General features: G+C 40.7%; 4 protein-coding genes across 4 annotated transcripts; 1 reads left to right on the forward strand and 3 right to left on the reverse strand.

Moving 5' to 3' along the window:
• Window positions 1-372: 372 nt before the first annotated feature.
• EAF02_003562 (uncharacterized protein) lies at window positions 373-2,778 on the forward strand (the record flags this gene model as incomplete). Its single annotated transcript, XM_038899610.1, has 3 exons — window positions 373-672; window positions 735-907; window positions 959-2,778. 3 exons carry the CDS (start codon window positions 373-375, stop codon window positions 1,536-1,538), a joined length of 1,053 nt encoding a protein of 350 aa, XP_038760537.1. The 3' UTR covers window positions 1,539-2,778.
• EAF02_003563 (uncharacterized protein) lies at window positions 1,947-3,833 on the reverse strand (the record flags this gene model as incomplete). Its single annotated transcript, XM_038899611.1, has 5 exons — window positions 1,947-2,777; window positions 2,840-2,918; window positions 2,989-3,351; window positions 3,422-3,479; window positions 3,536-3,833. 5 exons carry the CDS (start codon window positions 3,831-3,833, stop codon window positions 1,947-1,949), a joined length of 1,629 nt encoding a protein of 542 aa, XP_038760538.1.
• Window positions 3,834-7,202: 3,369 nt separating this feature from the next.
• Window positions 7,203-8,142, reverse strand: EAF02_003564 (uncharacterized protein; the record flags this gene model as incomplete). The annotated part of the gene is made up of 3 exons (XM_038899612.1): window positions 7,203-7,694; window positions 7,724-7,808; window positions 8,120-8,142. 3 exons carry the CDS (start codon window positions 8,140-8,142, stop codon window positions 7,203-7,205), a joined length of 600 nt encoding a protein of 199 aa, XP_038760539.1.
• A 929-nt stretch (window positions 8,143-9,071) lies between these two features.
• EAF02_003565 (uncharacterized protein) lies at window positions 9,072-12,675 on the reverse strand (the record flags this gene model as incomplete). Its single annotated transcript, XM_038899613.1, has 5 exons — window positions 9,072-9,530; window positions 9,557-9,734; window positions 10,873-11,483; window positions 11,776-11,950; window positions 12,671-12,675. The coding sequence occupies 5 exons, from the start codon at window positions 12,673-12,675 to the stop codon at window positions 9,072-9,074; spliced, it is 1,428 nt and encodes a 475-aa protein (XP_038760540.1).
• Window positions 12,676-13,521: the final 846 nt, after the last annotated feature.

The raw sequence follows: 13,521 nt of genomic DNA on the forward strand, positions 1-13,521 counted from the left end.
AAGGCGTTCACGGAGTTGTGGGATGATTTTGATACTCAACTAGCAAATGTTTTGAGATTACCAAAATGAAAAGGAGCTAGATATTCAGATACACCGCCATAAATGAGGAATAATTGATCAATCAGATCATTGTCTCGTGTAAATTTGAGACAAGCGCCTCAAGCTTCAAGAAAAAGCAAATAGTGACTCACAAAGCATTATACATGGTCCTGATATCGGAGCTTTACTGTGATGCAAGGCGGAGGTGGCTCGTTTTGTATCAATACGCCACGAATAGTAATTTCCTAGCTGGAATGTTTCCGACCCTTCGACAATTGATTTCTATTTAACATCTCACATCCACATGCTTTCTTACCGAGTTTGGCTTTGTCTATGAAGGAAGATCTCGTGTCAGATTCGAGAACTCAATGTTGTTCGTATCCGGCTACGAAGAGCATCCTCTTCAACGTCATATTGCTTTCATGTACGACTACCATGGCCAGATTAGGCTTTTTGGCTGTGCTTTTACATATTATCCAAGTTAATGCAATTTCTTGGGAGGCAGCTCCTTCAACATCGATCGCAAATCAGACTACGTCTTCGCTACCGATTCAAACACCAAAGCCTTCTTTAATTACAGCGTCGTTTCCCAGCAACAATCATACCTACGAGTCACCAAATATCTGTGGGTGGGTAGATCACAACCCTGGTTGTGCTGAATACTCATTAATCTTGTGCAACAATGTTAATCAAAGTTAGATAATTCCTACACATGTGGGGGTTCCGCAACCTGCTTTTGGGATTCTTCTCTTAAATTAGTGGGATGTGGACATATGACGTCGATGGATTATTTCACCTCTTGCATTCCCTACAAGGCACTTAGTTATTGTGATAGCTCTTGCTTTGCGAATCCGAGTATCGTTCGTTGGTATGTTTTTGCTACAATTCTCTTCGGACCCTACTCTGATATTTTGTAAAGTGGCTCCGATATTCCCTATTGCGCAACTCCTCGTGTCGGGCCCGAAGGAAATTATTCAATCCTTGCATGTCAGGGACATGAACCATATGGAAGATCCGATATAAATTTGGCGTATAAAGGACAAACAACAGTCGGTCACCTTCCCAGATATCTTGGTGCGGACGGTATTGTTACATATGCTACGAATACACCGACAATGCCATCGTTAACCGCACCAAGCACCGGAAATCGCTCATCTCTTGGATTCGACGGCGCACCCGTACAAGTCTCAAGCACATTTTTCCAAAAGCCATCATCCAATTGTCATTCCAAGGCCTATCATAATGAAATCAGTGATATGAGTGTCGTCCCCGAAGCAGCTATCGTGGCAGGAACTATTGTAGGGAGTTTGGTGGTTATATGTGTAGTAGCTGGCTTCATTACGTTTCTTGTTTATAGATATAGGAGACGGATGCCTACTGCTAGTATGCAGGCGGATCTTGATATGATGCCGCTGGAAGAATTGGTAGGGAGGAAAACTAGTAATGGTCGGTTGTGTGGGCCGGCGCCTCGTGGATCCATACCATCACGAAGGTTCTAGCTAGTGGAATGATCTATCGGTCGATATATGAGATCTTACATTACTTTTAGGAAATAATAACTCTACATAGATTTGAAGTCGTGCTATTAAAAAAATTCATTGACATATAGATCTTTCAATGGACTGTTGAAGGCCACTGAAATTACTGAGTCATTGACATTGAGGGGCTAAGTTAATAGAATGAAATCTTTGTTGAGCAAGGTCTCTTTCTTTCTTATGAATACTACCAGATGTGAGCGAACATGATTTCCTGTTCCATCGTAATCAACAAAATTTCAAGGGATTGTTCAGGAAGCGATTCGAAGCCATTTTCTAGAAGAAACATAATCTCTCGGTAGAAAACCCTCAAATCCCGAAACTCCTGACCAAATACTCTTTTTGACATCCGAGTTTCTGACAGGATTTTAGTCAACCATGAGTCTTGATCATATCAGCACACTTTTCTGCCACCATTACAGCCGGTGCTTGTAAATGATGTGAAATAATCTGTGGGAATATGCTGGTATCACAGACTCTTAAACCTTTCACACCATGGACCTTCAACTGATCGTCTACTACACCGGGGGATTCAGCATCATCCGCAGGAGCCATTCTGCAGCTAGAAGAATAGTGATATATCGTCCTGATCCTACGCCTGATGAATTTATCGATTTCTTCGTCATTGTTATTCTTCGCATCTATGGCCTGTTTATCTTCTGGAAAAGTAATGTTCTCTTGTAGCGGGAAACCAGAAGCCCTCATAGTCACTGCAAGTTCCAAGGAAAGTCGTACAGAGGCTCGGGCAACAACATAGTCTTCAGGATTTGACAGGATGCCAAAATCGACTTTGGGTCTCTGGTGGGGGTCTGAAGACGCAAGACGAACGGTCCCACGAGATTTTGGTTTCGCGAGAGTGGCCAAGATAGAGAACATGCCCATTTTGGAAAACAAACGTTGGTGCTCCTCTAAATCATCCATAGCGGTGACAGCAAGAGGCATGAGCTCAATGTCTGGAATCAAATCCTGAATCTGACTACTTGCTGTGGCAAGCTTTTCATTGTCAATTCCAGCATAGTCCTGGTTGAGTGCTGAGGATCGAACGAATAGAGTTATATTATTAATGGGCATGCTGAGAATGCCGGAACGGAAAAATATGTATTTGAAGAATTCCAGTACGCCTAGCATTGGATGGATCACCAGTCTAGTGAGTGATTCCTTGACTGGAACTTTCCATGCAATTGGAATACTGTGATGATCACTCTATTGAAAAGTCAGCATGATTGATCCTCTTGTCGGGCATGATTTGGGGGTTCGCTCCGTACCAGTCCCGATCCAACACCTGGCAGATCCTTCACAACACTGATTCCATGCTCTTCTAGATGTTTCTGGGGTCCTATTCCACTGTTAAGTTTCACTGTTAGCATGTCTTACCATTTGATGAATGTTTGAAACCCGAGAAATGGTGGATTACCTCAACATTAAAACTTGGGGTGAGCCCAGAGCGCCCGAACAAACAGTCACTTCTCTTTTGACTTTAGCCGAGTATGTTTTGTCAGATTTCGAATTAGCAAGTTTGAAGAAGACCATATCGGGACGCGGAACTCCGTCTTCTTTCGAGAAGGCAATTCTTGATAAAATCGTGTTAGTGCAGATTGTCAAATGTTTTTCTCGTTCCAAGGCTATATCTCGAGGAAGAAAAGCGTCAAAGGTAGATACTCTCTGCCTCTGCTCGTTTACTGTAGAGTATACTGTTGTAACTCCATCAACCATGGCGTCAGGTGTGTTTGGATCGTCAATCTGAATAAAGCCTAGAGCTTTAGCGGCATTTGAAAAGCTAGCAAAAGTAAGCCTTGACGACCCACACAAACGCAACCTAGGCACTGTAGGTATCGAGATATACTTACAGCCGATATGCGCCGAATCCCCAAGTATGAAAAGGAAATGTCCGGATAATCCATGGACCTACACTGCCATCAGCTCTCAAAACTACTTGAGTAATCTTGGTTAAAATTACACACCAGAAGTCCCACGATACTCCGACTTTTGTGAGCCCATCACAGTTTCGCTTTTCATGAAATAAGGCAAGAGCTTGTCATAACTCCAATCCGGATGACCAAGCTGTGCCCAGTAATCATAGTCTGCAGCAGTGCCACGTGTGTAAACCATACTGTTGATTCTAGAGCCTCCACCCATAACTTCTCCGCAGAATGCCAAGCTTCGGCGATTGTCACAATACTTCATAGGCTCGCATTTCCAGCTGGAGGCACCGCCATCAGAGCGTAAGATGTTCGATGAAACAATGGGTATGCGGGACATGAAGTTATCGTTGGCAGGCCCGCGCTCAAGAAGCAGGACAGACACATTTGGATCCTCACTTAATCGTGAAGTCAGGACACAACCAGCTGTACCACCTTTCGGTTTGAGAGCATTGTGTCAGTCAAGATCCAGAAAAGCATGATACGAAAAGATGGATTGTAAGTGAACAAGTGAAGATACCTCCAATCACAATATAGTCGTAGGCCTGGCCATCCGCACATTTCGGGTGCCGCTACGGGTACTTCTTACTAAATGGCCACCACATGGTGAATAATTTCGAGGATTCAAAAAGGAAGATCCAAAAAACAGTCTCGGGTTATAGACACAGCTCCGTGAGGGTGCTTTGTATTTCGCACGACTGAAAGATACAAGTTGACAAGAAACTGTGAAACTAGTCTACAAAAGCTAGAGCTTGGTTCTTGCTGTCGTGGTTGTATTTGCAAAGACATAGGGCGGATCAAAAATGGAGTTTTAATAAGTCTTGTTACTGTGCCGCATTTTCCTTACCCTAGTTTCTAACAGTGCAACAAGATATTACCAACAAACGCCGCGCTCTTACATTAGCGTATGAGCTGCAAACATGGCTAAATGCTACCTTCAGATTCGAATAACTTTTCATAACTTTTCATTTTTCGCATCCATTGTGGAGGAGAGAGCATGTGCTTCGCCTACCCCTTCATCTACCCCAGCAAGGACTCCAAATCATGCAGTTCAAAATAATCACGTGATCATGTGCCAGTCGTAAACACATCAATTCTCGAGTAGAGGAGAACCGCTTTGTTCTTGTGAAGCATACAAAAAGATACCGGAAAAGTCTCGACACGATAGTTTCAAACGAGGCAGAAACATGACTTTGAAATAGATACAAACAAGTTAGCCTGGAGAAGTTATGCCTCAAAACCAAGCCGAGATCTCTAGCGTACCGTCTTTCAATGACTAAGTTTCAAGTGTAAGGTGGCATTTTCGGTGGCTATTTACATAATTATCATCTCGAAGGGATGAGCGACAAGTTTGAAATGGAGACCCGGCGTGATTGGGTGATAAGAGTTTCTTTCACTGCGATATCAAGCCAGTCACATCAAATTTTCAATTGTGCAGATGAACACGTGAAGTCTGCTACGGCTAGTTTTTTTGAAATTGTTCAGAAAGCTTATGTATTAACTCACTACCTAGGATTTTTAAAAACGAAATCAAGCACAAAATATGATGGCAGGGTTTTTGTTTAGGTGTATGGCACATAGCAAGTTCACAAATTATGGAAGTGTTTTTCTCATCTGTTGTCATTGATATGGTTTTTTTTCTATTCATTGTTACTGTCGCCAAAACTTTTATTGTGAATACCAGTTTCTGTATTGTTTTGACGATAGCAGGTAAGATATTTGGTAACACAACCATCATGGACCTTCAAGGGAGATAGGGGGGCATGAGAAAACTCGACGCAATCTGATATGCAACTACTATTTATCTATAAAATTCTCATGGCTCTATGGAAGTTAAAACCGTCTGATTATCCCTTATAGCGAGATTCACTTATGCTTTTCTTGATTAATTTTTCAGACTAGCCCTCTTTTAGGTGTAAAGCACTTTCGCAATATAAAAGACAAGACTAGTAAGTAAGTCCGGATCTTACCAAAGCCTTTCAACAGAGAACATCCCATTCGGGGATTCAAGACACTCAGAAGTTTTCTACGCGAGCAACAAGAATCTTTGAAGGTATGGATGTGGACCAGGCGCTCACGTAATCTGATGTTGCTATCTATATATCTATCTTTGGTATAGTTGTCGATTTAGATTTCATTTGTGTTTTTGTTGCTGTCATCTCTTTAAGAACATATGCTCAATTTGTCAAAAGGGAATAACAAACTGACCGTAATCGTAGAAGATCAATCCCTACCGAACCTTCCTTGTCAATTCCGAGACAGCTCTTCCACCCTTGGTCCTCTCTCCAACATTATCTCTGACAAATCTCCGTGGGTTGAGAATTAGTGCTCTTTGTAGAGATATATAGAGTTGTCAATTGATTTTGGTCTTGAAATTACATGCAAGCCTATCCATGGAATGGGGATCTGTCTTAATAATCTGTATACACTTAAGCTACTAGCGGCCCGGAACGTCTATATAATTGGCCAAGTCTGCGAGCGTAAAACAGCAAGTGAGAATTGCAATACGAAAAAATTGATCCCGATGACCCTTTCACAGTATTGTATTTCGAGTTTACGACCGTTGCGCGGATTCACAGCTTCAGAGACCACAAATTTTCATCCGACGAAAATCTTAGAAGCATGTATCTGAACCTTGATTGGCAGTACTACATAATACATAGGCTGTTTCTATTTTTTGTAGTCATAATAATGATGTCAAGCTTAAAGGTCATACCGATGGTTGCAGTTATGATAATTTTTACTGCCCAAACATTTCAAAACTCTGCGAAAAACAAGTATTCGTTGTCGTTAATCATGTTATTTGAGCATGGACTTCAAAATTCATCCTGTAATTTTCTTAGTATATACCAGCATGTATAATATCTGTTTATGGTTAAAGTCATTTTGAACCGATGCAGACACAGTATGAGTAGTGCCCAAGATATGACGCCGTGGATGAAGGCAAGTTGATGTAGAAGACGATTGCCTATCAGTATCACGGCACTTTGAGAGGAGTAACCAGGAAATTGAAAGCATGACGCACACAAAAAGATGTCGATATCAGATCAAGTTATGACTGCTATTTCCATGTGTCTTTCAAGCATTTCCGTATTTGCTCAAATCGATTGAGTCTAATTTCAACACTCAAGTTATTTTTGACAACAAATCAATGCCTCTTTCAAAAACAACAATTACAGCTTTTGTATATTGGCTTCACACAATTCATTTGACGCAGACATTCTGAAATTTATGGAGATTATGTAAGCCGTAATCGCGTAATTCAGGAGACACATGATGCACCGATTTCTTTGTTTGTAATAATCTAGAAAGGATGAGTCAATCAAAGTAGGTACACGATACAGATAGACTACTGAGACTTTTGGTTCTTATAAAGGGAGATAAAGCAAGATGATACATTGAAAAATACTCGCGAGCTATGAAATGTTTGAGATGTTCACACAAATTTTTGGCATGGGTAGGATGTAATGTGATTTTGTAATAGCATGAATTGTGAGAATTACCCCCCCCCCCCCCCCCCCCCCCCCCCCCCTCTTTGACCGCTAAGTCTCATTGAGAAACCATATTCATTTCCCATTTAGTATTTATACGAGGAATGTTCCGGAGTTCTGAGTTCTCTTTGCATCGGCGAAACTTTTCTTGAGATCCATCAGGAATTAGTGATACGTTAAACATTGCCTTGCAATAATTTTTTCACATCTGAAGCTTTCTATTTTCTTGTGCTCGTGCACTTTCCATCTTCGTGGGAGTGGTACGTACAGCGATAGCTCTTGCTTGGATCGGAAATAACCGTCCGACGGCCAACATAACTTCGGATTCTGGTCAGAAAGTCTAATGCAAACTCCTCGTTCTTTGCGTTTACATCTGCGAGTATGGGTAAATTGAGCTGTCTGAGAGTGTTAAATTCGAAAGTTATTATATCGAGCGCAAATAGACGAAGCTTGGAACCTTTCGGTAGTCTGCTGTAAATAACTAAAGCATCCGGTGAGCTAAGTGGAAAATCGGTCTGGATTACATCCATGACTTCATCCATGAGTTCAGTAAGACAAATCTTATCAGCTAGAATATAAACCTCGACCGGATTCCAGAAGCTGCCATCTGGTGGTAATCTGTTCGTGTAGACCCAACCTACCAACACGTCGAAAGCTACTGTGTTATCTTCTCGGAGTACTGCACTATTTGTGGCGTTTTCGGAAATCCACTATTGAACATCTTATCAAAGAAGGGTACGCGTGTACATAGAAGTTCTTTATGAATCCGGAACAACGTCAATTCTTTCCCGACTCTGATATCTACCATATGAGTCCCCGCTTTCCTAGTCTTAACTCAGCAAAATATTCTTACGCTACCAAGCGACTAAACGTCTGTACGATGCAGGGACACTGTACTCACTTCAAGAACGACATTCTGGATACCAACTTGTCTTCCTTCTCACCTATTCAATCTCTCTACAATTAGCACACTTCGAGATTAGTTCAAAACAGGATAATTATTGATTGAAAAGATGGAAACTACAACAAGCTATCGAGATACCATAAAAAGATGTTTTTCTGTCTCAACGTTCTTTGTCGAGTTTCAGAACAATGGTCTAGAGAATATTCGAGATGTTTAACACGTACAACTTACAAAAATATTCGACTATGAAACATGATTCCACAATAGAGTGCAAGGTCATTCCCGAAGAAAATAGGAATCGGAAGATGGACGAATGCTATGCCATGAATTTGGTGTTTAAATATCAGGTGGCATCATTTCACGCGATAAGGTAGAAGCACTATTGGAAGAACCTGATGTCTGAGATAGTCTTCTATGTATAATGAAGATTCATGTCCACTAGTGTAAATGAGATATGTATCATGTAACGTGTATAAACTGCCTTTTGGTGTGTCATACATCCAAGCTCCCGATTCATCGTTTCGTTATTGTAGAAGTTGTAATCTTTGCGTGATGTTCAAATATTTGACGATGACTGTAGCCATACAAGTACATCACTGTGGGAGCTCAGGAAGGATTCAAAGACTCGATCAGTTTAAGGAGGAATAAGGTCATATATTTAGCCTAAGAAACTCATGAATTCTCAAGTACTTAAAGGTGTGGATTATAAACACATTTGGAATTTTATCATCTGCTTCAAAACGAGGTCTTTAAGTTTTGAGTTGACGGATTACTAGAAGATTAATTACGAAAGCTAGAGTAGAAACTACATTGAATCATCCACTCTCTAATCAAAGTCTGGAAATAATGTTTTGGAGAAAGAAACTTTTTCGGAAGTGTACTTGGTAATGGTGTATGCATTCACCAAAAGTCATGAACTATTTTCTCGCCTCAACACCATCCTCGAAACAACATTTGGAAGAGAACGGTAATTGATAGGTTCACCCAGTATATATCACATGTTAAAGCTTCTAGATTTGAGAAACAGTCTTGTAACTCAGAATAAAAATTGACAATATAAATCTAGGCAATGGTGCTAGGATCCTATGTCATTGCAGCCACTCTCATTTCCGCCCGTCAAAAGATCCATAAACACTATCTCCACTCTAGAAGGCTGGAGACTCTTCGAACAGCCGCATCTTCTCTAATTCAACGAACAGCTGCAGCCGATTCCTTCTCCATGAATATGATAAATGCCACCATCACCTGCTGATGGATTGGTTGGCTTTGGGCCCCCACGGATTTGACCTCGAACGGCTGTGAGGAAATCGGCAGCCAGATCAGTCTCTCTTGTTACTATACCCATCAAAAGGGTCATCGGTGTGAGATCGGGCTCCTGGTTCAAGGAAAAGGCATAGAGTAAGCTGTTTAATACATATAAACGTATTTTTGAGCCCGGCAACGATCTTCTGTAAACCCAGATTACGTGGTTAATTGAGGGTAGAAAGTCATTGTCTTTAGAAAACTGTCGCAAGAGATCCATTGCCTCATTCATCAGGTCTGGTATGCATAGTTTATCCATAAGTAGGTAAAAATCGATGGTGTTCCAATTTGAAGATACAGAGCCGGGCGAAACACGATTCAAAGGTCGGAGTGGGTGATACTGAGAATACGCCATTCAAGTAATACATCAAACGACTGAGGAGAATCTTCGGGAAATTCTGCGGAGTTGTTTGAAGCCTCTGAGAAACCGCCGTTGAACATTTTATTGAAGTATGGTATCTTGGTACAGAGAATATTCTTGTGCACTCGATAATGCGTACGAGTTGGACCGATGTATAGATCGACCGTCTCGATGCCGACATTACTATTTATTGTTAGCATGGTCCAGACGCTCAAGAGGAAATTATAATTAGCACTGACCTGAGAAATGGATATGACTTTGGAGTAGATTCAGGGTCTGATTTTTCCTCCGACTTAGGATCCATGTTGAGCTAGGGTGCTAACCAGTAAATACCCTTTGTAGTTGTCGGTGACTAAAATCTCTGCGAGGTTGAGACTTCGAGTTCAACTTATAAGATATCTTGTAATGAGTTTTGCCTTTATTGAAGGTAATGTTACGGCAAGTAACGAACTTTTTGATACCTAGGTACTACAAATCATGATTGAGATCCACGTCAGGATTAGCAATCAACATGAGTGAATGGGTTCACTTCACCAGAGTTTCAAAATAGTCTACTGTATAATTCCGATGGATACATACCTAGTGAATTACCTAGTATTAGACAAATTTCAATTGTTTGAAGGTTGTAAAGGTATGGATACCCGGAGTCATTAATTAACCTCTTCAAGTTGAACCGGATTAATCGTTGATCATTTCCATAATTCAATACAATGTCGAGGACTTCTTGAAAGATATGCTTAAGAGGACTCAATCATCCAACCAAAAACATGTAACATAAATTTAGATTGTCCCTCTGCCTCTATCAGCATTAGTTCGAAAGTGTTAGTTCTAGAAGTAGAAGAGAAAGAAAAAAGGCTGATTAGACAGTGAAGTTCTATATGGCCAAGGGATATGTGTGAATAAGACGTAAAGAAGGAAAACATCAACATGTCATAGTGCACAAAAAGTTTGGGCTAACATCAACTGGATCAAACCAAATGTCAGACGAGACCTGGCGCATAATTAAGCGTGAGCCTGATTGATAGATGAATGGGGTTCCAAACGTCACTCTTGAGTTCTGAAAACTTCAGTGGCTTTATTTCTCTGCTAGAATACAAAAAGATCGCGTGTCAGTCTCATGGAGATGAATGACTTTCATAGTACACGTGATGTGAAAGCCTGTACTCGTTCAAAGAAAGAGATATTATGACTGTATATTGAACCGATCCTCCACATAGAAGACTCCTTTATTCCCCCATTTTCCTAACAGAAATTCCGTTCGTATTACTATTCAAGTTCTCTTAACCTGTAGCAGTCCTCGTCCTTTGTATGATTGTGCTACTCGCATTTGGTGGCAGGAATCTTTGGATCAATGACTCTCGGATCTGTTGGTGCTCCCACTTTGACATGTTTACGAAGTGTAAGCATGTAGTCTGCAAAGAGATCATTGTCGCTTTGCATTGCCTTGATGAAATGGTCATTGAGATTGGAACCCAAATTTTCTTGGGTGTGAAATCTCCAAACCAACACTTGAATAGTATATCTTCGAAGTGCTGCTCCTTCTGGAGTGATTTGGTATGCATTTGTAGCCCAGTCCATGCCAAAGTTTGAATTCTTAGCTCTACAACTGTGTCGATAAATGTCCAGTGCACGATCCTCCAACTGAGTGAGACCAAGCTTTTCTGCTAATGCGTAAAAGCATAGGAAATTCCAGTTCTCCGGGCCGGCATTATCCCCGACCTCATAAAATCGAACGTGTCCAGAGTATACCCACTCAATAAGTATATCAAAAGACTCAGGAAGGTCCTCGGGAAATTTTGCCGAATTCTCTTTCGCTTCCTTAAATCCGCCGTTAAACATTTTATCGAAGTATTGTATCTTGTTGCGGAGAAAAGATTTATGGACTAGAAAAAGAGCTTCTTTAGGGCCTACTATGAGATCGACTATTTCTGTCTTACTTTATACTGTTAGCTGGAAGTCTTTTTTTATTGTTTACTGTGAAATATACTTAAGAAAAGCATTACAAGTTTAATATATTCTTTTTTGATGCTGAAGTATAGTCGGATAGCTAAACCCATAACTTATTATCTACAACTCTCACCTTCTATTCGAACTTCTTAGAACAATTTACTTTTCTAATTTACTTAAAAAAATTGATAAATACATAGTTATATAAGTCTTTCAGATAATAGTTTGATCAATCTTGACAGAGCGTTCAGCTTCATTTGTCTTGCCCATAGCAAACCGGATTTTGAATTACTGCACTAAACGGATCATTTATTTTACTAGATAGATCGACAATTGCATTTCCACAACTACCGCGAGTACTTCCAAAGCTACCACGAGTATGGTCACTGCCTCCACCGCCCCTACGAGCAGAGCCTCTGTAAGTACCGCGTCCACCGAAAGGTGACGACATTCTTGATATGATTGAGAAGGATATTTCGAGATGAGCTTAAATGCAAGATCTATAGATGTAATTAGCAGGAATGTCATTTCCCAGAATGAAGTAAGAAGCACTTTTGGAATACTTGCGCGTTTGAATGATAGAAATGGTTCTGCAGAAGATCTATTGTCGAATTCGAGAATTCAAATTTTGTAGTCGAGTCAATGTTTTTCGGGAAAAGATCTGGAAGACTTATCCACGTATTTATCAATTTTTTCTAGCAAATCAGAAAAGTGAATTGTTCTAAGAAATTCGAACAGAAGGTGAGAGTCGTGGGTAGTAAGTCACGGGTTTAGCCATCCGACTATGCCCTAGCGTCAAAAGGGGATATATTGGACTTGTAACGCTCTTTCATATTAGATGCAAGTATTTCTTCAATTTGCATACTAAATTCACTGCAAAAAAGTCACAAAACTTTCATTCACACATATAGTTCAAGGAAGAAAAGACCATGTTTTTTAAATTTGCTTGATATTGGTTAATTAGGACGACACCAGGCGAGAAACAGGCATGTTCAGCCGATGCGAATGAGGAATGGGCGTCGACAGATCTTTCAATTATCTGAGAGCATCGCTGTAGAGATTTTCCTCTTGAGCTTGTTCTGCTTTTTAGTGCATTCATCGCCAAGCTTGTGACTGTGATATACACAATCTTTCCCAAGTCTTGGGTCAATTATGGCTTTACCATTAGATACCTCATCTCTCAAGGTGACAAGAAAATCTTTTCAGAGATCATCGTCATTTTTGAGGATACTATGCATCAAGTTGGTTGGCCATTTTGTTGTGAAGGCAGAGTTTGGTGATCTGAAGACAAAGATCAGAGTGTGCAACCCATATAGACGATATCCTGAGCCTTCTGGGACTCTTTGTACATTTTTCTAATACAATCCAATGTAATCAACTGAAGATAGACTCGTTGAGAGTCACGAAAACGATCCATTATTTCGTCCATTAACTCTGATAAACACAACTTCTCACAGATCAAATATAAACTGTGGCAACTTTCTGTAAAGCGCGCGCAATCCTCCTCATGGCTGAGCTGAGAAAATACGGCCGCTATAGACCCAGCCTATAAGCAAGTCAAACGACTCGAATGTGTCGTCAGGGAAAGTGGCTGAGTTGTTGGCAGATTCGACCCCAGGGCCGTTGAACATTTTATCGAAGTATGGAACTTTTCTGCAGAGGATGCCTTTATGAACACGGATGAGCTTCTTGTGGGGTCCGATGAACAGATCAACCATTTGAGTGCCTGCGATACTAAGAAACATTAATTTCACTAATTATGGTGTTTGGGTGGGATTTCTAACTCAGAAAAAGCGCCATTGCTGAGGGTTTTTGATTTTGTTTCGGAAGCCATGTTTGATCTGAGAAGCAACATCATTAGCCTCCGCATGCAAGAATCTCTTGATCATCATTTTAACTCACATTCTAGTGTCCAAGCACTTGGATATCTGGATCTTAAAAGATCTCCAGAATAGTTTGCGCGTTTTCGAAACTTTGAGGGGGGCCAGCTTAGACTTGTTAAATCTTCAATGGCAGAGCAAGG

Source organism: Botrytis sinoallii (assembly GCF_014898435.1).
Source record: "Botrytis sinoallii strain Bc 23 chromosome Unknown BSIN_005, whole genome shotgun sequence".
Taxonomy (NCBI): Eukaryota; Fungi; Ascomycota; class Leotiomycetes; order Helotiales; family Sclerotiniaceae; genus Botrytis; species Botrytis sinoallii.